The 25,378-nt window shown below is 53.3% G+C and overlaps 2 protein-coding genes and 1 long non-coding RNA gene across 4 annotated transcripts; 2 read left to right on the forward strand and 1 right to left on the reverse strand.

Annotated features, from left to right (window-relative positions):
- The first annotated feature begins 31 nt into the window (after positions 1-31).
- On the forward strand, positions 32-7,392 carry NARS1 (asparaginyl-tRNA synthetase 1). 2 transcript variants are annotated; one of them, XM_038124259.1, is made up of 15 exons: positions 32-167; positions 693-775; positions 948-1,013; positions 1,118-1,210; positions 1,383-1,472; positions 1,622-1,700; positions 2,038-2,108; positions 2,490-2,576; positions 3,427-3,648; positions 3,751-3,950; positions 4,102-4,237; positions 4,888-5,001; positions 5,442-5,573; positions 5,749-5,880; positions 6,023-7,392. In XM_038124259.1, the coding sequence occupies exons 1-15, from the start codon at positions 125-127 to the stop codon at positions 6,152-6,154; spliced, it is 1,680 nt and encodes a 559-aa protein (XP_037980187.1). In that variant the 5' UTR covers positions 32-124; the 3' UTR covers positions 6,155-7,392. The 2 variants fall into 2 exon arrangements, with proteins under 2 accessions (XP_037980187.1, XP_037980188.1); XM_038124260.1 differs by having other exon boundaries at positions 104-167; positions 696-775.
- Positions 2,502-9,048, reverse strand: LOC119695541. The gene is made up of 3 exons (XR_005255245.1): positions 8,355-9,048; positions 7,980-8,106; positions 2,502-2,626 (listed from the first exon to the last, which is right to left on the reverse strand). It is a non-coding gene; the product is annotated as an uncharacterized LOC119695541 (long non-coding RNA).
- Positions 9,049-9,094: 46 nt separating this feature from the next.
- FECH (ferrochelatase) lies at positions 9,095-20,509 on the forward strand. The gene is made up of 11 exons (XM_038124261.1): positions 9,095-9,152; positions 11,475-11,580; positions 13,197-13,316; positions 13,633-13,781; positions 16,611-16,745; positions 16,984-17,090; positions 17,793-17,891; positions 18,003-18,110; positions 18,437-18,601; positions 19,009-19,068; positions 19,317-20,509. The coding sequence occupies exons 1-11, from the start codon at positions 9,095-9,097 to the stop codon at positions 19,449-19,451; spliced, it is 1,242 nt and encodes a 413-aa protein (XP_037980189.1). The 3' UTR covers positions 19,452-20,509.
- The last annotated feature ends 4,869 nt before the right edge of the window (positions 20,510-25,378 follow it).

Genomic DNA, 25,378 nt, shown 5'->3' on the forward strand with positions numbered 1-25,378 from the left:
AGGGACGGGATAGGATGGGAAGGGCGGGGAAGGGACGGGGACGGAAGGGCAGGGCGGGCTGGCTGACGCAAGGCGGCGGCGCGTTGGCTCAGCCCGCCCGTGATGCAGTTCCTGCGCCGCGGCCATGGCGGGCGACGTGCTGGGCAGGACGGCGGCGCTGGCGCTCGGTGAGAGCCCGGGGCCCGGCCCCGCACCCCGGCCCCCATCCCCTCATCCCGCCGGGCCGCTGTCCCGCAGCGCCGGGCCCTCCCCGGGCACCGAGGGGTCGCTGCGCTTCTCGTTTCGGTCCGGCCAGGGCCGAGCCGAGCGCTGCCCTGGCTGGGCCCCGCGCCCCCTCTCCCTGCTTACCTGCGCAGAGCTGTGCCCGGAAAGGGCTGCTCCTTCTGGCCGGTGGCTCCGGGGCTTCGGTACCTCGGGAACCCTTGAGATTTGGGCGAACACGCTGCACGGATTGGTTTTTTTAATGAAATGTATGATACAGTTCTTATCTTGACTGAGCAGGCGGTGCATTTGAAGGTTTATCAGTGCTGATAACCATCAAGATTCGGTGTATAGAAGGGGTTGGGTTGGAGGAGGCTTTAACGATCAGCTCGTGCAGCCCCCTGCAGTGAGCAGGGACACATCCGTGTGTGTCCATTTTCTGTCTCGTAATTTTTTTTTGAGTAATTGCCCGTGTTTGTCGTGTATCCCAGAAGAGCTGTATGTGTCTGAACGAGAGGGCAATGACTCCACTGGTGATGGAACGCAAAAGAAACCATTCAAGACTGTGTTGAAGGTGAGTGTGAAAAACACATGCTTTGTTTGGCAGTGTGGAATGTGTTCTGGGGCAAGTGATTTTTAAATGTGAGTTTCGTACCTGTTTTTGCACCTGAGCAGGAGCAAGGTGCCTGCTTAGGCTCTATAAGGATGACTTTGGTTCATTTTGGTTATTTTCTCCCCTTTTTTAGGCATTGATGACAGCAGGAAAAGAGCCATTTCCTACAATTTATGTGGATTCCCAAAAAGAAAATGAGGTGCTGTGGCACTGAAGGGTTTCCTAGTGGGAATTATTTACTGCATTTTGGTGTGAAGGGACACTCTGTAATCTGCTGTCTCTTGCTCTCCTTGAATTCTTTAGAGATGGGCCATCATTTCCAAATCACAGATGAAGAATGTCAAAAAGCTATGGCACAGGGAACAGATGAAAAATGAAGCTAAGGAGAAGAAGGAGGTAGGTTGCAAAAGGAACAGAGCACCACTGTTTTCCAAAAACATTACAGTGTCATCATCGTTCCTGCCCCTGCGAAAAAGCTGCAGGTTGTTCCTCACTGGTGCCCTGTTTCACATGTTATTTACAACTGGCCTGGTTGCAGCTGTTTAATAAGTAATTTTATTCAAACCAGGCAGAAGATCTCTTGAGAAGAGAGAAGAACCTGGAGGAAGCCAAGAAGGTTGTTATCAAGAATGATCCCAGTCTTCCAGAGCCCAAGTGTGTGAGTATGATCCCGTGCCTTGGCACGTGGTCTGTGCTAGGGCATCTGGTCAGCACAGAGACTGTGCTGCTCTGGGGTGGGGTCTCGATGAGCTCTAAGAGGTGCTGAACCATCCCCCTATTTAATGGCTTTCGTTCCCTGCCTCGCAGGTGAAGATCAATGCTCTGGAGGCTTACAGAGGGCAGAGAGTGAAGATTTTTGGCTGGATCCACAGGTTACGGAGGCAAGGTAAAGCACAGGCATTGTTGAGCCCGTGCAGGGTGATAGAACAAGGACAGCGGCCTTCAAAACTTGGACACAGAATGAGTCTGACAGCAGTGGTCTGAGATTTTTAAACCAGTTAGGTGCCTTCTTTGGTTGATCTCAATGATCACTGCAACACTGACAGTTCCCCCTAATGTGTGGACATACAGACATTTCTTAGTTCAAAGCCTATGGGGTTTTCAGTTTGGAGGCTAGTCCTGCAAAATTTTCTCAACTTCTGTGTTTTAAACTAGTCCGGCCAAATGAGGAACTAACTAGCACCTGCTCATAGTGAAACCAAATTCCTTCTCTTTTTAACTAGGGAAAAATCTGATGTTTATTGTCTTGAGAGATGGCACAGGGTTTCTTCAGTGTGTCCTTTCTGATGAGCTGGTAAGTTGTGATGATTGTGTTCTGTCAATAATTGGAGAGTTCATACCTCATCTCGTGTTCTCTTACGTAGATGTTGTTAGGTTCTCCTCAATCTACTGACTCAGTTGTGTTACTGTTAAATTGTATGTCACTGCAGTTTGTCAGTGTGAGAGCTGTTTAGAGGTGACTGTGTGCTGCTCTGTGACTCCAGTGGATGCAGTTTGTCAGCGTGAGAGCTGTTTAGAGGTGACTGTGTGCTGCTCTGTGACTCCAGTGGATGCAGTTTGTCAGCGTGAGAGCTGTTTAGAAGTGACTGTGTGCTGCTCTGTGACTCCAGTGGATGCTGTAGGAAAGTGAGGGGTAAAATCTTGCTCAGCTGTGCCTTTGTCTGTCTCGCTGCAGTGCCAGTGCTACAACGGGCTGGTGCTGTCCACGGAGAGCAGCGTGGTGGTGTACGGCACGCTGAACCTCCTGCCCCAGGGCAAGCAGGTACAGGAGCTCCTCCGGCTTCTTCTCCTCCCTCTCGGGTCTTTGGTGTCCTGAGGGAGGCACAAGCAGAGGTGGGAGGGAACCGTTGGATTATTTCAGAGGGAATGGGGCTAGAGAAAGAACAAAGCTCCACAAAGCTGTGCTGTCCAGTGTGAGACAGGTGAACTGTGTGACTGTTCTGCTTCTGCCTGAAACGATTTGCCACTGATAGACAACTCCTAGACTATAATATGGAGAGCTATGTTAAGGAAATGGCATGGTTTCACTTTCCTTAACAGGTTTATTCAGTTTTTATTTTGTGAGGCTAAGAATTTTTCACATCTCTTTTACTGAGGTGTGTTGGTAGGCTCGACCCAAGGTTAGGTGATGTGAGCCCCCACTGTCACATTTTGGTAAAAATCTGTGGGTTAGCCCTTGAAAATCTGCATGTGTACCCTGAAAATAGCAGTGAACTAAAATGGATTTAGTTCTGCTTACAGGCTGTCGGGGTGACCACACGGGGGAGCTGTGAGAGCAGAGCTCAGTCACAGACTGTTGGGGTGCAAGGGCTTATGGCTCATCCAGTGGTGTCCCCTGGGCAGGGACACCTCCCGCCGTCCCAGATTGTTCCAAGCCCCCTCCACCCTGGCCTTGGACACTCGCAGGGCTGAGGCAGCCACAACTGCTCTGGGCACCCCGTGCCAGGGCCTCACCACCCTCCCAGGGAAGAATTCCTAACATCCCATCAACCCTGCCCTCAGTCCGTGGCAGCCATTCCCCCTTGTTCCATCACTCCAAGCCCTTGTGAAAACACATCCAAGGGGCAAGCAGTGGACTTTTTCCCCAGTGTTAGTTTCTCTCCCACTGGCAGGCTCCAGGAGGCCACGAGCTGAGCTGTGATTACTGGGAGCTCATCGGCCTGGCCCCAGCAGGAGGGGCTGACAATCTGCTCAACGAGGACTCAGAGGTGGACGTGCAGCTCAACAACAGGCACATGATGATTCGAGGCGAGAACATGTCCAAAATCTTCAAGGTGCGCTCCATGGTTGTGCAGGCCTTCAGGGATCACTTCTTTGCCAACGGATACTATGAAGTAAGTGTGTGTTCCCTGGTCAGCAAGTGAGTGCTCCAGTGCCCTGACTCATCCGTGCCCTCAGTTCTTCACTCAAGCAGTGACAGCCCTGTTCTCCTACAGGTCACGCCACCAACCTTAGTGCAGACGCAGGTGGAGGGAGGCTCCACCCTGTTCAAGCTGGATTACTTTGGTGAAGAGGCATACCTGACCCAGTCATCCCAGCTCTACCTGGAGACCTGCCTGCCAGCTCTGGGAGATGTCTTTTGTATTGCTCAGTCCTACAGAGCTGAGCAGTCCAGGACGCGCAGGCACTTGGCAGAGTATGGACAGCTGTCCTTGTTTCTTTTTAAACAGCTGGATTTCCTTTATGGTGTGGGAGTAAAAGGGTTGTGGGTTTTTTAGATGAGTTTGTTTCATAGCTAAAGCTGTGTTGCTGGTGCGTGACTTTGCAGTGGTGTCGCTTTGTTTCAGGTACACTCACATCGAAGCTGAATGTCCTTTTATAAGTTTTGAGGATTTGTTGGACCGTCTGGAGAACCTGGTGTGTGATGTCGTAGACAGAGTCTTGAAATCACCTGCAGCGAGCTTACTGTACGACCTCAACCCGGTAGGCAGCAGCAATGGGAGCAGCCAAGAGAACAGCCTTGAGCCTTTCCTACTCAGCACATTCCTTTGGGAGATGCGGGGCATGGCAGTGAGCTTACTTGCTATTTGTAATGGCAAGAAGAATATTAAACATAATAAGAATAAGAAAAAACTAAACATAAAATAAGAAAATATTAACCATAATAAGAAAAAACTGCAAGGCTGGTGAAGACCAAAGCAGGGAACTGTGGGGGAATATGTTCCCTGCTAGCATGCTCCAGAAGCCAGCAGTGTGCCAGCATTTGTGGACGTGTGTGCTGTGCCAGTGGAAAAAAACCCTCCATCCCAGAGATTGGGTATTGACCAGCTGGTGCTTGCTGATGGAGCATGAGGGAGCGATGAAACAAGTGGTGTTCCAGTTCCTCCCCTGGAACATGGAGCCCTAAAGCTCTGGAAATACTTCCCTATCTTTCCTCCCAGGTGATCTGTGAGATTTACTGGGCCTGAGATGGTTGTGTTTGGTTCTAGCTTTGTAGTACTGAGCTTAATTTGTTTATTTAAGTGATAGTTTGATGTCATGTGAGCTGGGAAAGGATGTGGACGTGCTGATCAGCTAGAAGAGTATCACTTTTAAAATGGTGCTCCTGCGCCTGTGTTTGCTCTTATCCCCAGGGCTTCCAGCCCCCCAAGCGTCCCTTCCGACGCATGAACTACGCTGAAGCCATCGAGTGGCTGAAGGAGCACGATGTGAAGAAGGAAGATGGCACTTACTATGAGTTTGGGGAGGTATGTCCTGCTGGGAGCTGGAGTAGTGTCATGTAGGAATGCAGCTGTGGGTTGGGATTTGACCAGATGTCCTTCAACACTGGCATAGAAACGTGTGTTGTCACCTGTCATCAATCCCCTGGCCACCCTTCTGCAGCATGTGAGACACTTGTTTGAAGGAGCTCAGGAGAACTTGACAGCATAGCCAGGATTTTCTTCCCCTTGGTTTTCTGTCCTGTATGTTGGGGAGACTTAGATTTTAATGAACAGATTTTTTTTCCCCAGACGTGTGGGTTTTTATTTCTTCTAAAGTAAGTTTGTTATAAGAATTGAGGTACATTGGGATGAAAGCGTGGACATGTGCAGTCTGAAACTGTCTGGTTTCATGCCCGCTTCACGTGGGACTTGTGTGTGGGTGCAGTTTTGGTGCTGAATAAGGATAAAGCCTGCTCTAACCATAGGACATCCCCGAAGCTCCCGAGAGGCTGATGACAGACACCATTAACGAGCCCATCCTGCTGTGCCGCTTCCCTGCAGAGATCAAGTCCTTCTACATGCAGCGCTGCACCGACGACTCGCGCCTCACCGAGTCTGTGAGTGGATCTGCCTGCTGGGCTAGCTTGGAGCAGTGGGGACGTGAGGGCCCGGGAGCAGCAGGAGGCTCCTCGGAGCAGCCCTGCCAGGTTTGGCGCGGGTGCCGTGGCACGGCTGACTGGGCCGTGCCGGGTGCCCTCTGGCTGTAAGCGGGCCGTGCCGTGTGCCCTGCAGGTGGACGTGCTGATGCCCAACGTGGGCGAGATCGTGGGCGGTTCCATGCGCATCTGGGACAGCGAGGAGCTGCTCGAGGGCTACAAGAGAGAGGGCATCGATCCCACGCCCTACTACTGGTACACGGATCAGGTCAGTACAGAGCCCGTGTGCTGGGCTCAGACGGGACGTGGGGCTTCTCCCCTCCTAGAGGGCTTGGCTGCTTTGTTTCTGGTGGTATTACTGCAACTACAAATTACTAGAAAATGTGTAACATCCCCTCCCTGGATTTCAGAGAAAATATGGCACGTGCCCTCATGGAGGATACGGTTTGGGATTGGAGCGGTTCCTGACCTGGATTCTGAACAGACACCATATCCGAGATGTCTGTCTCTACCCACGCTTTGTCCAGCGCTGCAAACCTTAGCCATCCCTGGGAAAAAACTCCTGGAAAACTGAGCAGCTGGTGCTTGGGAAAGAATGCTACACGCTGCTGTACTACAGCCTGTCTGACAACAAGACTTCCTGCAACCTGTTGCTAATTAAAATACCAGTTTAGGATGTGAAAAGGAAAAAAAAAACCACCTCTTTTTTAAAACAAAATACTAGTAATTAACTGGAAAAAGCCTTAGAAAAATTGTTTAGGTGCATTTATGCTCTTGAGTCATCACAAAACAAAGATCCTGATAAGCTGTCGTTTAGAAAACAAGATACACTTCGGCTTTTAATTTCCATGACTTAAAATATGCTGGGCATTTGATCATTTCATTTTTAAATTTGCTTCCATTTTAATCTCTTTTCTCTTGGGGTTTCTTGTTGGGGAAGTCAGGAGTTCAAGCTCTTGAAATTCCCTAAGAGTGCCCCGTGAGAATGGTATGGAGAGGCATGAACAAAGGATAGAAATGGGAATAAGTGTCTTGAGCACTGTTGGTTTTTGGTTCCTGCTGATTTTAATGGGGGTTCTCTGAGTTGATTCAGTAGCAGGGTGTGTAGTACAGTGCACAGAACGCTGTCGGAGGGGCGGGCTGGCTCTGGGGCTTTGGGGTTTGTTTCAGAGTATTTATTGCTCAGCGGTGCTGAGGCTGAGGCTGGCGAGGCAGGCTTTGCTCCCTTTCCCCAGGGCTGTGGATGGAGCTGCCCCGGGTCCACGCACGCCCAGCTGGATGTGTCTGATGGCCCCTGGGCACGGGGGTCGTGGTGCCTTTTGCTCCCTGTTTGCAGCCAGAAGTGACTGACTGAGACCCGGAGCAATAGTGACTGAAACACATTGGGTTTCCAGACTGTAGTCCCAGCAGGGCTTTCCCTTGTCACGCTGGGGGTGTTCATAGAGCAGCTCCCTGTTCCCTTGTGCTACTGCAGCTGAGCAGCTTCCCTGCCGTAATGAGCTTATCAAATAGGGATAATGAAATACTTCATCTGTGGAGTCATCGGTATTGTTTCTAGTCATAAAGCAATTCCTTTACCAGAGAGAAAAAAAGGCAGGTGCATCATTTGCCACCTGCACCGAGACTTGGGCTGGATTTGCCATTCACTCCTGGAATTGTTGAGCTGTGGATACCCACATTTTTGTGATAAGTGATTGGTTTTCTTCATCTTGCATGTTATGTAAACTGGTCTAAATCAGCAACCAATAAATTATGGCAACAGAAGCTGGTGTGCAAGACAGTACTTGAATGTCTGTTCCTTTTACTGAGTCTGTGGAGCTTGCTGCTTGATACAGTGTGGACAAAAACCCACTTACCCAAGTGCAGTAAATATATCCCAAGAACTGGCATGAGCTTTTTTTTCCCTTTATAAACAAAATCCCCACTAATTAACTTAGACACATGAATTTTTCTAATTTGGAGGGACCACCTCAGCTGCCCAGTGAAACGTGCTGGAGAGAATCAGTGTGGTGCTGACTAAGGTTGCCGAGGCAGCAGTGCTGGGGGGAGCAGCCTGGACTTCTGGCACCAGGTAAAGACTTGATAAAATACTTCTGAAAATACTTATAAAAATACTTCCTTTCAGTGCCTGAAGTGATGGGAAGGTAGAAGTGTCAGGAAAAGATGCTTCTAGAAAAACATCCCTTGTTTGGGATGAGTTCTCAGTCCTTAAACCTGGCAGGGCTGAGCTGCTTTGTAAAGGTTAAAGGCCTCCTTATCAGAGGAGCTGCTAGAGGAAGGGCTGAGGACTTAAGAAGTGCTCATGGAACAGGCAGATCAGATAAGGAGCTTAAAAGGTGACCGGATGAAAGATGCTGTGGAACTTACCAGAGACTGCTGTGCAATTCCCTCAGCAGCTGGTGGAGAGAGGTGGGGTGGGATCTGGGAAAGATGCTGCAGCTGCTTGGAACACAGGAGAACCTGCATTTATTTTTATTAGACAGGGAAAACAAGCCTGCAGAAGAGAAGAAAATGTGTAATCAGAACTTGGATCTCTCCTCATCCTCACTTTCATTTTCCTTCACAGTGTCTTCAGACAGTCAGATTGGTAATTGGATTAGGAACTGGTAAACTGGGCTGCCAGCACTGGTTTCAGGACGTTTCAGCCACGTCCCTGCAGCTTTGGAATGACTGTCCTTTAGCTTTGATTAGATTACCACTCCTGACATGCACTATTTTATATTTATGTGTGTTAAAGTTTACCTGGTCCTGCTTTGTAAGGCACTTCTGAGGAGACCGTGGTGCTGCCAGCCTTTGGCACCGAGAGCTGGATCTGCCCTTGGCCTGCTGAGACGTGGGATGCAAGCCACCCACATGTGCAGGATAAGTGCTGTGGTGTTCGTTCCTTTGTCTTTAAATCGCAGTATCATTATCACAGAATCATCAAGTCCAACCACCAAGTTAGCACTACCTCTGGAATTCCTAAACCACTAAACCGCACCACACAGTGCCAGATCCAGATGCCTTTTAAACACCTCCAGGGATGGTGACTCCACCACCTCTCTGGGCAGCTTTTCCAAAGCCTGAATTCCAGTGCCTCAGTTTCTGCCGGGAATGGAGGTTAGCAGTGAGCTCCGTGCTCCTGCACCCATGTGTCTGACGGGGCGCGGAACCGAACCCTCGTCTCTCGTGAGCCGCCCGCTGAGAAAGCCTCCAGCTTTTTTACAATAACATTTTAAATCTCTTTTTAGAAGATTTTGCAGTTTTAAAACGTTTTGCAGTTTAGAGCGTCACTTCAAACCGGGGATCACTCGCCTTCATTCCGCAGGACTCCACAGGGGCTGCAGGGGGGAGCGGGGGCAGCGCCCCTCGCGGGCCGCCCGCCCCGGGACGGCCGCCGGCTCTCCCCGGACCGCCCCTGTGCCGTGCGGGTGCCGGGGCGGCGCCGGGGCGGTGCCGGGGGCGGTGGAAGGCGAGGGGCGGCGGCGGGGCAGTCTGAGGGAATGCGGGCGGCCAAGATGGCTGCCGCCGCCGCCGCCGCCGCCGCCGCCGGGCGTCACCGTGAGTGCGAGGGCGCCGCCGCCATGGCGGGAACGGGGCCGGGGGCGGCGGGCGGCCTGAGGGCTGACCGGACACGGCGGGCGCTGCGCGGGCGGGAGCGCCGCGGCTCCGCCGGCACGGCGTTACACAACGCCCGAGAGGCGCCTTTCATAACGCTGACCGCGCCGGGGCGGCGGGCTCGGCGGGGCGGCGGGAGGGCTCGGCGGGGCGGCGGTGGCTCAGCGCTGATGGCGGTTCCCGCCGCCGCGCTGAGGGGCTCCGCGGCCGCGGGGTCTCCGCGGGCAGCCCGCAGGGCTGTGTCCGGCCCGGGCAGCGCGCCCCGGCCCTGCCGGCCCGGCCTGCCGCTCTCTGCTGCGAAAAGACTATAAAATGCTGATAGCCGCTGCCCTCCGCGGAGCTGCGCCGTCAGCCGGCCGCTCTCCTGGCTGGCGGCGGGCGTGGGGAGATGCTGCCGCTGCCGGAGCTGCGTGTGAGCCCGGGCGCGGGGCAGGCTCCGCGCTGCCCTCCCGCCCCTCAGCCGCGGCCGTGCGGCGCTCGCTGGGTCCCTGCCCGGAGGCACTGTGAGCTTACCCAGCCCGGTACTCGCCTTACGGCTCGATACCGCGGTGCCGCTTCTAAAACTTGTGAAAGAACGCTTTTGTCAGTGCTCCATCCAGCTGGGATGGTCCTCCACAGCGCGTCTCATTCTGCGCTGTGTCCTTCATGATGCAGGTGGAAACGTGCCTAAAGCTCACCCTGAGTCACACACTTGCAGGATGTCCTGAGTTGGAAGGGACTCCTGGTCATTGATTCAGCTCCTGGCCCTGCGCAGGACACCCCAGCAGTGCCACCCTGAGCCTGAGAGCGTTATCCGGGTGCTCCTGGAGCTCTGGCAGCCTCGGGGCTGTCACCGTTCCCCGCGGAGCCTGCTCGGTGCCCAGCCACCCTCTCGGCCAAGAACAAAAGTCCTTACAGTGCAGAAGTATCAATGCAGCCATTGAAACTTCCCTTTTTATTGTTCTCTATAATTGGCATATAGTGCCAGCACCTCAGGAAGTGATAACCCCAGAAGTGGAAGTAAAAAATGATTATTTGAAAAGGACCTTTCAGGCATCACCGATGCTTGAAGTTCTTTAGTTTGCAGCCTTTTGTATCAGTGCAGACGCAGGCATCCACAGCTACGCACTCATAAGAGGCTGGATTTGCAGGATGCGTTTTGTTGCCGCTGATTTCAGCAGGTTTTGGGGCCGTTCAGCATCTGTTCAGGAGGTTATTAGAGAGCTGTGAGCTGTGAGATGCTCTTCCCAGCGGGTGGGTTGGCTGCTGAGGAGCTCTGTGCTGTTGGGGCTAAATTGCTGCTGAGCTCCTGTGGTCTGACAGGGGAAATGTCGCCCTGAACAATTGCCGGAGAGACAGGGGTGCAGAATTTGACCTTATTTTTTTTCACCGTGAGCAATTCACACTATTTCTGCGCTAAAAGAATACCATGTAATGACAGTGAACTCCCGAGGAGAACGAAGTGTGCCTTTGAAAGGGCAGGCTGTAACCAGCATGGAATTGCATGGAACCGTATGGAATGGGCTGGAAGGAACCTTAAGGATAATCTAGTTGTGTTCAGCTGCAGAGCCCCAGACATAAGGAGATGCTGGAGTGAGTCCAGAGAAGGCCTTGGAGATGCTCCAGGGCTGGAGCCCCTCTGCTCTGGAGCCAGACGGGGAGAGCTGGGGGTGTTTAGCTTGGAGAAAATAAGGATCCAGGGGGACCGCAGAGCCCTTTCCAGTGGCTAAAGAGGCTCTGGGGGAGCTGGAGAGGGAGGGGGATGTGCACAGCCTTGTAAAACCCTGGGGTTTGTGTGATGCTGAAATCCAGATTAATAGCATCGCCTGGCTGGTAGGGAGAAAGAAGGTAGCCCAGGTGTGCAGGTACATGGATTCTGGAGTTGCTGCTCGGTGTTCCAACAGGAGCAGATGTCTCATCTACATTGTAGACATGGTGTGGAAATCCTGTCCTGTCTGGGATTAGCCCAGGTGTGTCTGACCCACGAGGAGTGACACAGTCTTATTCCTCAGGGTCAGCCCCTTGTTTCTGCTCTGCTGTCACCAGTTATTTTGGACTTATGACTGGAACTCACAGATTAGCAAGGCTTTGGGTTGGGTTTTGGTCGCTGCCTGGTACCTGCAGAGCTGTAAGTGCAGAGTGTTCAAGGGAAGGCAGAAGCTTGCAGGATTTCCTGACCGGCTGTGATTGGAGCCCTGGAGCCCGAGTGAGAGCGCTGGAGCTGGCCAGGACTGTGTGCTGTGCCTGCCCCGGGCAGAGGTGAGCAGTGCTGTTGTGTTTCTGCAGTGCTGAGGAGCTGCAGCCAGCTGCGGGTGCCGCTGCGATGGAGAGGCCAGGCCACGGCGGCGGCGGTGACCGAGAGCGCGCGCCCGCGGGAGCAGCCCCAGCAGCGGTGGGTGTGCGCCGGCCCTGCTGGCCCTGGCCCCGGCCCTGGCCCCGTGCCTGGCCCTGGCCCTGACCTTGTCCCTGGCCCTGGCCCTGGCCCTGGCCCTGGCCCCGGCCCTGTCCCCGTGCCTGGCCCTGGCCCTGTCCTTGTCCCTGGCCCTGGCCCTGGCCCTGGCCCTGGCCCTGGCCCTATCCTTGTCCCCGTCCCTGGCCCTGGCCCTGGCCCTGTCCTTGTCCCTGGCCCCGGCCCTGTCCTGATAGCAGCCCAGCAGCCCAGGGCTGGGGTGCTCTGCGGGCGTGTGATTGTGTATCTGCCTGCCTGCACTCACCCAGCTGGGGGAGGACAGCCTTGTTCTGCACAGCCCCTGAGCCCGGGGCAAGGACAGCCTTGTTCCTGAGCCTGGGGCAAGGACAGCCTTGTTCCTGAGCCCGGGGCAAGGACAGCCTTGTTCCTGCACAGCCCCTGAGCCCAGGGCAAGGACAGCCTTGTTCTGCACAGCCCCTGAGCCCAGGGCAAGGACAGCCTTGTTCCTGAGCCTGGGGCAAGGACAGCCTTGTTCCTGAGCCCGGGGCAAGGACAGCCTTGTTCCTGCACAGCCCCTGAGCCCAGGGCAAGGACAGCCTTGTTCTGCACAGCCCCTGGCAAGGACAGCCTTGTTCCTGAGCCCGGGACAAGGACAGCCTTGTTCTGCACAGCCCCTGGGCCCAGGCCCGTGTCAGGCCTGAGGCGCTGCAGGAGCAGTGCAAGGACATTCATTATCATCACTGTTTGAAGTTCTGGTTCCTGCTTCCTGGGTCTCATCCAGCAGCCTTCTGATACACACTCCAGCAGAAAGGGAGTGGAAGCTGAGGTCCTGAAACACTGGGGCAGGCCTGGGCTCCTCTCAGTGCCGTGTTGTGAGACTTTGGCTTTAACAAAAGGGCAAAGCTCCCTGTGCAACCTGAACCATCTGCTGGGGAAGTGAGGTCCTGGTCTCTGGGCTCCCTTGGGCAGGGGAAGCAATTCCGTGGGGAAATTGGGTGAGAGTTGTGATCAGCAGCCATTCTGTAAATGCTGATGCCACCATCTGTGCTGCTGTGCCCTGTGGGATGTTATCCTTACAACAGTGTGCCAGACCTGCACCCAGATAGAAAATCCATTCTGGAAAAACCCAACCCAAACACAACTGGGCCTGCAGTGAATTTGTGTGTGGAAAGGCTTCTTGCTGCTGTCACTGCTGCCGGAGATGAGATGTGTCCCCACAGTAATGAGGACAAAGACTTGTGTGAGTGGCTCATCTGCTTTCTGGGGAAGCTGCTGCTTGGTTTGGTTGGAAAGCACAGCTGAGACCCTGTTTTATAACCTCCCTTAGAGCCAGCAGCAGCGAGGCAGCTTACTTAGTGTGTTTCCAGCTAAAGTTTGTGTTACAAAGTGGTTTCTTTTTAAAAAGCAAAGATCATGCAGATACTTATGTCTGGCCATTCCTGTTTCCAGCACAAGTGTTTACATAAGCAGGAGGAGCCTTGGGGTAGGAGCTGCCTTTGCAAAAGGCAGATGTGGGAGGATGAGCTGGTTGTTTTGCCATCGTAATAAAAATACAAGCAGTGGGTCACTAGGATTTGAAATGTGTCTTGCTTCCCTAGGAAACCTAAAACAGGAATCTTGATGCTGAACATGGGGGGCCCGGAGCGGCTGGATGACGTCCACGATTTCCTGCTGCGTCTCTTCCTGGACAGAGATCTGATGACCCTTCCAGTTCAAAAGTGAGCAGCACTGGGATCTCCTGTGGTACAGGCGGTGTTGGGTGTTGCTGTAAATACCGAGCTCTGGTGTTTGCCTCTGTGGAGGGCAGTACTTCGTCCTGGGAGCAGTGAGTGCGAGGGACAGTGCTGGAGCCCTCTGGCTCGGGTGTGCCGTGGCTGTTCTCTTTTAGCTGCAGACCGAGGTGTGGGCAGGCTGGTGGAATAGAACATCAAACAAGCCGTGCTGCTCGGCTGTATTTGCAGAGACTGCCAGGGCAGGCAGGCTCGGGGAGGGTGGTGGGGCTGTGCTGGTGACAGTGCCTCTCCCGTGCTGCAGCAAGCTGGCTCCGCTCATCGCCAAGCGCCGCACCCCGAAGATCCAGGAGCAGTACAGCAGGATCGGCGGGGGCTCCCCCATCAAGAAGTGGACAGCGGTGCAGGGAGAGGGCATGGTGAAGCTGCTGGACAGCATGTCTCCTCACACTGGTACTGCTCTGCTCAGCCTCCACGGGCTGCTTCTGCTCCCTGGTTTTCCTCGTGGGGCGGTGTTTCCTGAAGCAGCTTTGGCTGCCTGGTTTTCCTCGTGGGGCGGTGTGCACTTCCTGCCTGCTGGGAGGAAATCCCATGGCAAAGACAGTGCAGAAGGGATTCCATTCATTGTAAGGCTGTTACCGAAGGCTGGGCTCGGAGAGCCACCTCTGCCTCTCCTGTGATCATGGGAAGATGGCTGTGGTAGACTAAGTGTGCTATTTTCAGGTGTCCAGAGGCAGGTGCCAGGAGTGTCCCTTGGTGTGTGGCACTGCCAGGCATCGTGCCTTGCCCTGAAAGCCCTGCTTGAGCCTAGGAATCCTGCCCTGAAGACAACTGGCTGGGGCTTAGAGGGGAAGAAAGGGGAATGTATTTCATGTGAGCCACTGAGGTGGGTGTGGAGGGGGGTTCAGGGTGGTGTTCTCAGCAGCTGCTTCAGGGCTGAGAGGAGGACAGCTGGAGGAAAGACAAGGCTTTGTAGATGAGCAGTGCCGGGCTTGGCTGAGCGATAGCAGCGAGCCCCACCCAGGGACACAGCAGGAGATAAGGCAGGGCACGTTGGCTGGTGTGGAAGGAGATGCTCTCTTTGCCACTCCTTCATGATGAGAAAACTTCCAACATGAATGCAGCCTCCTTCCCCTGTCTCTGTGTCACAGAATCCCTCCCAGCCTGGGGGCAGTGCTGGCTGGTGTGGGGTAGCCTGTGCCACTCTGCCTGGTAGCATCACCAGGTGGGAAATGGTGCAGATGCTCCTGTGAATGTCCTTTCATGCAGGGCTGTTCTGTAGCTCTTTGTGGCACCTGCCTCAGGCTTGGCTACAAAAGGGCTAGAGGAAAAGGACTGCCACAAGGGTCTGGAAGGTTAAAAGCAGTGTTCTTGGAAGGCTAGAACCAAATGTATTTCATCCATTCAGAATGTGGTGTGTCACTGGTGCCTTCACTGAGGTGTTCAGTCCTTTCTGCAGAGATGTGACTCCCTAGCTCAGTTTGAGCTGTGGGCCCTGCAGGTGCAGTCAGAGCCTGAGGCCTGCTGTGTCATCCAAGGCAGGAGTGTTCTTGGAGCAGGAGCCCTGAGGGGCCAGCCTTCCAGCAGGTTCTGCAGATAAGGCTTGGGAGGTTTATCTGCTTTTCTGAGTGTCCCGCTCCCACTTGCTTTTGTTTGGTGACCACTCTGTGTGCAGTCACACCCTTCTCTGGGCACCTCTCCCACCTGATAAGTCCTTTGGAGACTTTTTTTTTACTTGACAGCAGCTGCAGTTTAACAATAGAATGTGCTGAGCACTGCCAGCCATTTCCCTCAGCATCCCAGGTGACCGTGCAGAGCACTGTGTTCCTTCAGAATGGCTTGGAACAGGTGGAGGTGCTTGCAGACAGCATTTGGGAATAGGTGTGCTCACAGGTAGCACTCTGGGAATACTGAGCCCTCGGAATCAGTAACTGGCAGGAGGTGCTGGCACCATGTGAAGTGTGGCAAAAAGAAATACTTTCAGGGTCATTTTGCCTTGATCTGGTCTGGGCATCAAGAGAAACCTCAGTGTGTCAGCAGCAGGGCTCTCATCCTAAGCCCAGGCACGGCTCTGTACCAGCTGCTAGGAGGGGAGCTGGCTCTGTCCAAGCCAAGAGCAGGGCAGGGTGTCACTGTCATTTAAACAGCCTGTGTACAGACACCAGCGCCTCTCTTTGCTGCCATGGTCCTGAGCAAAACCTGGCACTGCGAGGGTATTGCTTCCAGGCTGGCCAGTTCTTCCCAAAATGTCCCTTCCCAGGTTAAACTCCTACAGAACCCTCTGGGGTTAGTCAGACTTCTTTCTCTAATGCCATTCAAAGATGTTAATGAGGTTACTGGCTCAAGGGCTCCTGAAGCTGGGTCTTTATGTGCTGCTGCTCCCAGCTGGGAGCTCCCCTGCCTCCTGCAGAGAACTGGGGCTGACTAAACCTGTTTTCTGAATCCTGCATAAATGTACGGAGTGGAGCCCAAGCACGGGACATCTGCTTCCTTCAGAAACCTGCTAAATGCTGTTTCAGAGCCACTGACCCGGAAACCCTGAAAAAGAAACTTGCTTTTGTTCTCCTAAGAACCTCTGTCCTCCACTTAAAAAAACAAAACAGCCCTGCCGGCTTCCCATCCCCTAACCAAGCCGTGCTCCCAAAGCTGGCACCCTAAAGATTAGAGATAAAAAATGGAGGAACCTGAGATGTCCTCAGGGAGAAGCACATTGCTGCCAAAATTAGGTGTTAAAGCCATGAAACTTTTTATAAAAGCCCTCCACAATCAGGATGGAAGAGCATGTGTGCCTGATTCACTGCTCTGCTGCCCCAGTGCTGGCCCTTGGGGTTTGGGTGCCATCAGAGCAGGCGTGCTGGGCAGGGAGGGCAGCTGGAGCTGTGAGGGCATCGGGGTGTTCATTTAGCTTCTCGTAGTGACACTTTTTTACCTTTACGTCCTTCAAGTCAGGATTTGCCCTGTGAGACACTGGGGCTCTGTCCAGGCTGGGAACTGTGCCTCTGCTAACTGCTGGAGAAGCAGGCGAGTGATGGTCCTGCAGAAGCAAACCATGAAATAAATCACTTTTAAATTCTAATCACAGCCGAGTGAGGTACCAGAAATGTGCTTGGCCACAGGCAGGGCTTCCATGACAGAGCTTTACGAAAGTAGCCAGAAAATGATCAGCAAGTTTATTTCAGCAGTTCCAGCCTGGCTGTTGCTATGTGTTTGACGTGTAACGATGTGTTGCTGTGAATTCTCCCCTCCCTTTCCCTGCCTCCCCTGTCTGTGCTGGGCTGGCAGCCCCTCACAAGTACTACATCGGGTTCCGGTATGTGCACCCGCTGACCGAGGAGGCCGTCGAGGAGATGGAGAGGGACGGTGTCCAGAGGGCCATCGCCTTCACCCAGTACCCCCAGTACAGCTGCTCCACCACAGGTGAGCCCCGAGCAGGGCACGGGGCTGCCAGGGTGGGAAGCCATGTGGGCTCTGGTCAGGCTGCTGCGATGTGGGAGCTGGGGTGGAACTGTTCCCACTGCAGACTCTCAGCTCTGGTTTAGGGTTGTGTTTTAATTATGTAGCATTTTAAAATATGGTAATAGCTTGCTGCCAAGCTGCTCCAGTCTGACAGCTTGCTGGTGGCCTGGCTGAGCTTGTTGCTAATTCTCTGTTTCAGGAAGCAGTTTAAATGCCATTTATCGCTACTATAACCAGAAAGGGGAGAAGCCAAAGATGAAGTGGAGCATAATTGACCGATGGCCCACACATCCCCTTCTCATTCAGGTGTGGATCCGAAGGCTTTGAGGTTTCTACATTTTCTTTTAAAACATAGAAAAAAATACTGAGGAAGGATAACAGGAAGGCTTCAATCTGAGGGTGCATTTTAGTTGTGTGATGAAATGGGTCTTGCCTACCATGTCTGAAATTACAGGAGAAGGAGAGTTATTTCATGCCCCATGCTTTGGCAAGATAATGTGTGAGGGCGACCACTGTGTGCATCCTGTTTTAAAAGCTGGCTGATGTGTCCCTAATGGTGGTGGCTGGAAGGAACCTCTACAGGCCATTAGCCCAAATTCCTGCTCAGAGCAGGTCTGTGACCAGCGCACACAGATTATGTTGGTTTGTCAGATTCCCCTCTGGCAGCACAGAGTAATTCCTGGCTGTGGCAGGAGCAGCGAAGGGAAGCCTTTTTGCTGCTCTGTTTCCAGAGAAAATGTCTCTTTGGTCTTTATGAGGGAGCTTGTGCTTTCCTGTGGGTTTGCAGTTTCTGTGGTGTGCTGAGCAGGTGAAAAAACCAGCGAGGGCAGGCGGGGTGGGGCTGCCTGTGCTGGTGCCACTCCCTGACACACTGCCCGAGTGTGGTGCACACTGAGGGAATTTGGGAGTGCTTGAGGCAGCACGGACATGGGAGCTGCCTGTCTGCATCACTGGGAGCAGGGATGCCTCCAGTGTTCCCCACTCAGGTCTTTGCGTTTCCCTGAGCAGTGCTTTGCCGATCACATCCAGAAGGAGCTGAACCTGTTCCCACCAGACAAGAGGAAAGAGGTGGTCATCCTCTTCTCAGCCCACTCGCTGCCCATGTCTGTGAGTTCCCTCAGGGCAGGGTGTGGGCACGCAGCTGTGGAAGTGCCAGGCAAGCCTGGTCCTTCCCCAGAGTGCTCTCTGGTGCCAGAGGTGTGCTGTGTTTGGGTGCAGGTGGTGAACCGCGGTGATCCCTACCCTCAGGAAGTGGGAGCTACTGTCCAGAGGGTCATGGAGAAGCTCAACTACTCCAACCCTTACAGGCTGGTGTGGCAGTCCAAGGTATGTGCTCAGGGGAGCTGAGCAGGTAAAGCCTGTGCAGGATCTTACTGGACTGGAAAAAAATACACCTTTACTTACATTTTTGGTTATTTTCTTCAGTCTTGTTCAGGCCAGCCCAGGTTCTTTCCTTTGAGATGTAATGGTGGGAAGTGTGTCTTCATTAAATGTTCAGAAAGTGAGAAGTACAACCGGAAGCAGGGAAATAAAAATGACTGTTTCTATCCCATCCATAACCTCCTCCGTCATCCTGCCTAGGGAGATGTGGGTGCTCTTTGTAAGAACGATTTAGTGAGTGTTTTCCCTTTATTTGTGCTTTTTTGTTCCAGGTTGGACCAATGCCCTGGCTTGGTCCCCAGACAGACGAGACCATTAAGGGCCTGTGCCAGCGAGGAAAGAAGAACATGCTGCTGGTCCCAATAGCATTCACCAGTGACCACATCGAGACACTGTACGAGCTGGACATCGAGTACGCCCAGGTTTTGGCCAACGAGGTGAGTGCTCTGTGGGTTTGGTCCCTGTTTGGGTAGTGCTGCTCTGAAATTATTTCTCCTGGGTTGCAATTTGCTTTGTAGTTGCTTCTTGCAATATTATTTGGGATTAGCTTTATTTTTCTGCGAATCAAAAATTCATCTGAACTGGCTTAACCACAAAACAGGTGGGAGTTTGTCTTTCTAGATTTAGGTACTTAAAACCGTTGCAAATATTGCTCAAAAAAATTATTTTTGGCAACAAAATGTAATGTTGCCCCACAGTAATTTTTGCTGTACTGAAAAACATGCTACTGCATTTAATCCTGTCATTTTGGGGCGACTTCTGAATGAAGTGGGAAGATTTGAAGGCTACCCAGTGAAGGATCAGATGAACAGGTTTAACTTTTTCCTCCTTATTTTTGATTCAGTGTGGAGTTGAAAACATCAGAAGAGCGGAGTCTCTCAATGGAAATCCACTGTTTTCCAAGGTATCTGCTGTGTTGCCGTGGCTGCACAGGTTTGCAGTTGTGTTTCCCGCTGGGTGTGGATGTGCTCAGGTGGTTTTAAGGCATTTTGGGTTTCAGAGCAGACGTGGAGCCCCTTGTGCCTGATCTGCCCAGCACGGAGGGGTCACTGTGCCGCAGTTTGTGTGCAGGGGGCACGGGGTGCCCAGCTTGGGCTGGGGGGATTGCACCACTGGACTGGCTCCCTCTGACCTTTCCCACCCTCCCTGCAGGCCCTGGCAGACCTGGTGTGCTCCCACCTGCAGTCCAACGAGGTGTGCTCCCGCCAGCTGACCCTGTGCTGCCCGCTCTGCGTCAACCCCGTGTGCAGGGAGACCAAGGCGTTCTTCAGCAGCCAGCCCCTGTGAGCCGGCCAGCAGCCCTGCAGAGCACCCACGGGGGGCTCAGTGCTGCTGTGTCCCCTCACAGCACCCGGAACCCGGCTGCGGGGAGCTTTCCTGATGCTTTCTTGGTTTGGGAAGAGTTGTAGGAGGTAGGGCAATAAGGGCATTTATCCTGTCAGGTGTGAGGAGATCTCGTGCCACGCGGCCCCGATGGGGCTTAGCGTGAGCCCGGCAGGACGCACGGAGAAACCCACACAGCTCTTGTACAGTTAGCTTCTGTGTCTGTGCAGGGATTTACTGGTGTGCAGGGTGGTCACCAGCTCATTAACTTGCCAGGTCAAAGGTACTCTTATTTTGGTTTTGCTTAGGGTGCAGTGTGGCCAGCACAGTCTGTTGTCTGTTCTCAGAGGGACTTTGCAGCTGGCTTTGGAGACTTTGGAGATCAAGTTACTTCTAATGCTTTTTAATAAGGTGTGTATGTATATATTTTTTTAAATTTTTTTTTTTTTTGAGCATAAAGATAAGGCTTTTTTTTTGTTTTGGTTTTCTCCTGCCAGAAACTTCCTGTGAAAGCTTAGCTGGGATAGTAGAACACACAAAACTTGTTTACATTTTCTAGGAAAAACATTTTCATTATCTGCAGGAAAGTATTTGAAGAGTATAAATTGAAAGGAATTAGCCTGCTTGGGTAATGCTGGAGAATTTGCTCCATTGAAACTGCGTGTTTCAAGTCTAGCAGGAGCATGTGTGCAAACATGTTGGCTTATCTGTTAAGCAGAGTGGCTTTTTAAATTCTTCTTATTTTTATTAAAAAGGGCTTTTTGTGTTTGGTGAAGTAAATTTAGGAAGTCAGGCTTGTTCTCCGGGAGGTTTACAGATCCACTCTGTGCTTTCTACTGTGCCACAGTACTGTGGTTTTGTGGGATACCTGTGGAGCGCCATAGGTGGGGTTGATCTGGCTTCACTGCTGTTATTTAAACGGAGATGATCAGTCAGGAGTAATGTCGAGTTCCACGTGGCAGATGCCTGAGAGCAGGCAGCCCTGTGCTGGGCTCCTGAAGGGCTGCCAGCCCACAGCAGGGCGGTGCTGGGCGGGCCCTGGCACCGGGTGTGCCCCCCGAGACACAGGGTCCCCTCCTGCCTGGCGGGAGCAAAGCTGTGACAGTGGCACTGAGCCCTGCGTGTGGCACCTCCTTGGGCACACGATTACTTGATGTCCTTAGCACTGAAATGCCAGGACCCGAGCACTGCAGGCTGGTTCCTGGGAAGTGCTGGTGGCTGGGAAGCAGATGCCGTGCTGCTCAGCCAGGTTGATCTGCTCAGGTGACCAAGAGGCAGCTTGGACCTCTGGTCTTTTGGGAACAGGGTGTTTAAGGAGAGAAGAGGCCTCTGGTGGTATAGCAGGGGTTTGTCCCATTTTGTGTTGTTATTGGAATTAAGGATGGGGTACTGAAGGAACTGATGGATCCCGTGTTGAGCACCCGTGGAGTGCTGTAAATCCCTAATACCTCTGGAGAGCTGCTTGCTCCACTGCCATACCCTTCCCAGGGTGAGACAGACTGAGATTCCTTCAGTGCAGAACCTCCTGCAGCACCCTGTTTCCCACAGAAAGAAGTCTTCCTTGACCCTTCATGCCTGTGCCTGTTTCAGTGGCAGGGAGCCAGGAGCTTCTCTTCTCCCTCCTCTCCCTCCCCCTGGGCTCTGCTCGCTGCCTGGGCAGGAAAAAGGAGCACAAATGTCCAGGATGTCTGGGAACACTGGCCTTACATCTCTCCTTGGACAAAGAACTTCCTCTATTTCACTTCTCTGCGTGACACTTTGGGATCAGTGGAAAGCAGTCTGGTCTGTCAAATCTTCCTGCCCACTCCTGTTTCCTCACGGCTGGAGGGAACGTGGACCTTCAGGTGGTCCAGGCTGTGACCATATTTACAAGTGTGGAAAGCAAAGGTTAACATCGTATGAACCTTGTGGTATTATAAATACAGATGGCTTTTCATTTTCATACTGGAGAGAGTCCTGAAAATACTAGCTGGCACTGATTCTGAGGCATTACATTTGTCCCCAGTAATAAAAGGTACTTAAAATTCACTTTTGAGTGTTCTAACCACAAGCGGGATAATTACTCTGTTGCTGCTATTACACCATCATGTAGAAATCACTTAATTTTCCAGCTTTTAGCAGATGGAGCCTGTCTCACAGAGTGGTGCTGTTTGTGCTGGTGGTGCTGTTTGCTGTCAGAGTAGTTTCCATCGAGGTTTCTGAGGAGTTCCTCATCTCCCAGGCCAATGCCCGGCGGGTTGGGTGAGTGTGTGCCCTGAGGAGAGAGGGATCCACGGTGCATGAGCCTTCCTGAGCCCTCCTCAGCGCTGTGTCCCACTGAGTTTGCAGCTCACTCTGCCCCGTGGGTGTTCCGGGCTGGGCTGGAGCCGTGGGGCTGGCAGGGGGTCACTGTCCTGCAGCCCCAGCAGTGAGCTGGGCAGGGGTCTGCCCACCAGAGCTCCCAGCACCGTGCAGCTCTGGCCCCAGGATATCGACTGGAAACTGGGGAGTTAGGAACAGCCCGTGGTGTCCTGAGGGAAGAAATGGGCAGTGAAGGGGTGAGCTTGTTTTCCTGCTTTAACACTCTGCAGTTTGGCTTATTTTTTAATTATTGAGTGAATTTTTCTTTTTGAGTTTCTTTTTGACCTGTCCCTCGGTCCTCACTGCATTTCAGAGAGGGTGGAAGATTCCAAAAGGTGCTGTGACACCAAAGGGGTGTGGCTGGTGTCAGAGCTGGCCTCCTGCCATCCCCTGGAGAGGAGGGTGGCACAGCTGAGCTCAGGGGGGCAGGGTTTCCCTAGGAGTACCTGAAAGCTCAGGGAATTCTCCCTTCCCAGCATGCCCAGAGAGCTGGGGATCACCTTGGAGTGTAAGCTGCAGGACAGAGCAGCTCCTTTGCTTTTGTTAATGCCAGATGTGTACAGATACTTGCTTTTAGCCCAACATATGCATTTCAGATTGACCAAGGACTTCCATTTGATGTAACACAGCAATTTTGGATACTCCTACTGTGTGTCATTTGCCTTAAGGATGGAATTGCAATTAAAGTTCTTTTGAGGAATAACTGAGCTGCGTGTCTTTGTAAGAGCCCTTCATGCTGGTGTCTGAAGTTCTCTCAGCACCTCTGGTGTCAGGCTGGGGTGAGTCACACCCCGTAAAAAGACTGGAGGAGAAGGTGAATCAGGATTTGCCCTGGTATGGGGTCCCACCTGTGATGGGTAATTTATTCTGTTCCCTGTTAGCGGTCTCTGGGCAGCTCCTTGCTGATGTTACTAATTAAGTGCTTGATTGATTATTTTCTGGAGCAGGGATTGGACATGTTGGATACTTAAGCTGATCCATTAGTGAGCTCTTGTGACTGGGCTGTGATGGGGGAGAGAGCAGGATGCAAGCTCAGCACAGTGGAAGGTGGGAAATACGGAGGAGAGCAGTGATGGTGCTGCTTCTCTTCTGGAATCTCAGCCCAAGCTTTGCTGTGTTACCTTTGAGTGGGGATTTGGCTGTGCGAGCCTGGCAGAACTTCGGCAATGTCACATTTGAATCCAAACCAATCTCTGACGTTGGGGAAGCAGTTTTCCTTCCCTCCCTCTTTCTGAAGGGCTCACTCTCCACCTGCTTTCCTGCTTGGCCGTGTTTCTTCTCGCGTTTCCAGCAGCAAGTTCCCGAGCGAGTCTGGGCTGCGCTGTGTCTCTCGTGCTCCGTGGAAGTGCTTGTCTATGGCAGCACAACCTGGGCAAGGCATGCAGTTGTCAATCAGCATTTCAAGCCCTCAGGAGCAGGTTCTACTTCTGCCTGTAGAGCACAGGGATTTGCAAATTTGGACCAGGTCTAAAACCTGCCTTTTGTTTTCCTCCTGTTTTATGCTCAGCAGTAAGTGCCACAAAAAGGTTATGTAATTTGAGTCCATTGGCCTGGCTGGTGAGCATCCTTCCCATGGCTGTGGAGATGGATTGTCTGTCCAGGGAGGGATCATCCCCAGCACGCACGGCCTTTGTTCCCCGGGCTCAGAGGTTGCTCCGGGAGCGGCTGCCCGGTGTCACTGAGCCCCAAAGGCCACCAGGTGTGCAGGAGGTGCTCCTTGCCATCCCCAGAGCTGAGCAGGAGCAGGCTTGGGGCACTGCTCGGGGGGAGGTGTCCCTGCCCTTGGGGTGCCTTTCAGCTCCCTTCCGCCCCAGCCCAGCCTGGGATTGTGGGAGTCTCTGGAGGTGCTGGCAGCGGTCCCTGGCTCACGGGGCAGGAAAGGGGCTGCAGACCCGGAGCCTGGCTGTTCCTGGAATGAGGCAGAGGGAGCTGGCTCGGGGAATCCAGAGCGCTGCATTCTCCTGTCATTCTTAAGGATGATCCATAACGTGTGAACATCACCCGCAGTTGAGGCCTAATTGCGTTTCTCCAGCGAGCAGGGGCATTTCCAAGGAAGCTTAAACGAGCACTTAAGGGATAATGCTCGGAGCAGGCCGGGGGGAGGGCTGCGTGCCCAGGCCGGGCTCCTCACAGCCAACTCCCCCAGCGCTTTCATCCCGGAGCTCTTGGGCCATTACGGCTCTTTTACCGCCTTGCATTTCTTGTGTTGTCAGGCGGGAGGGGAGGGAGGTGTAACATGACCCAAAGTGGTCTTGTATGTTTTAATCTGCTGGTTTAAGATCTTATGGCTTCCTGCCATTATCCCTTTCTGCGCTGGACCCTGGAGTCGCTCCTGGAGGTTTGCTGTGTGCAAGGGCTGAAGGCAGCTTCCAGCGGGTGCAGCTTGTGGCAGGCAGAGCTGCCTTGGCTTCTTCTCTGTGTGTGGGCACTGGTGTCAGTTGTTCCCGCCTGATGATCCCGCTGTGGTATCCTGCCACGCTGCCTATTCCAAGGTGGTTTTTTTGTCCTGGTTGTTTTCCTCCAGCACCTCCATCCCACGCGTGCTGAAAATCAGTGGCATTGCAAAAGCTGCTGTTTTCCCTCAAAAGAAACCCACTTCCCTCACCCTGACTTGCTGTTGGTGTGCAGCTTTCCCTGCAGGCTGCATCCCAGGCTGTTTCCCGAGGGCATTCCCGCGGGGTTTCAAGTGGTGTGGAGTGTTTGGATCAGAAGAGCTGCCAGCACGTCGTCTGCAGCCAGGAGGGAGCCGTGCTGTGATCACGGCGGGTCCCACATGGCAGCTCATTACTGCCGAGTTGATCCTGACAGATGCACTGCCCAAGGAGCAGGAGGAGGATGGGAGCGCGGTGTCTGCTCCTGAGGGGTTCACGGCACTTTCCCTGGGGTCACTGTGATCCTGGCAGGGTTAGGAAACAGTGAGTTGAGGGGAATCTGCAGGAATGAGCTCCGTGGGCCCAGAGCTGGCCCTGGGCCCGAGCGCAGGGGCACAGCCTGGCACGGGGCACAGCTGCTGCTGGCACAGCATCCCAGCCCGGCTGCAATCCTCCCACACACCCAGCTCATCCTTCAGCTTTCGGCAGCTTAATGAAATGGTCCCATTTCCCTCTTCCAGCTGTGCCCATGCTAAGTGCCTGGAAAATGCATCCCCAGGGGAACAATCCTGCAAGTGAGATGGAAATGACCTGCCATGGCTGCATTACTCTCGTGTCACCACTCCTGCTTCTTGCTGTTAAAGGATTTCTGCCCTGCCTGTGCTCCTCTTTGCTGTCAGAGGGTTTGTGCCCTGCCTGTGCTCCTCTTTGCTGTCACAGGGTTTTTACCCTGCCTGTGCTCCTCTTTGCTGTCACAGGGTTTTTACCCTGCCTGTGCTCCTCTTTGCTGTCACAGGGTTTCTGCCCTGCCTGTGCTCCTCTTTGCTGTCACAGGGTTTCTGCCCTGCCTGTGCTCCTCTTTGCTGTCAGAGGGTTTCTGCCCTGCCTGTGCTCCTCTTTGCTGTCAGAGGGTTTGTGCCCTGCCTGTGCTCCTCTTTGCTGTCAGAGGATTTCTGCCCT

Source organism: Motacilla alba, chromosome Z (genome assembly GCF_015832195.1).
Source record: "Motacilla alba alba isolate MOTALB_02 chromosome Z, Motacilla_alba_V1.0_pri, whole genome shotgun sequence".
NCBI classification, from domain to species: Eukaryota; Metazoa; Chordata; class Aves; order Passeriformes; family Motacillidae; genus Motacilla; species Motacilla alba.

Coding starts and splice junctions, on each gene's coding strand:
- NARS1 (XM_038124259.1), top strand. CDS start 125: ATGGCGGGCGACGTGCTGGGCAGGACGGCGGCGCTGGCGCTCG. Junction 168..692: donor GACGGCGGCGCTGGCGCTCG/GTGAGAGCCCGG, acceptor CGTGTATCCCAG/AAGAGCTGTATGTGTCTGAA. Junction 776..947: donor CATTCAAGACTGTGTTGAAG/GTGAGTGTGAAA, acceptor CCCCTTTTTTAG/GCATTGATGACAGCAGGAAA.
- FECH (XM_038124261.1), top strand. CDS start 9,095: ATGCGGGCGGCCAAGATGGCTGCCGCCGCCGCCGCCGCCGCCGCCGCC. Junction 11,581..13,196: donor CGGGAGCAGCCCCAGCAGCG/GTGGGTGTGCGC, acceptor TTGCTTCCCTAG/GAAACCTAAAACAGGAATCT. Junction 13,317..13,632: donor ATGACCCTTCCAGTTCAAAA/GTGAGCAGCACT, acceptor CCCGTGCTGCAG/CAAGCTGGCTCCGCTCATCG.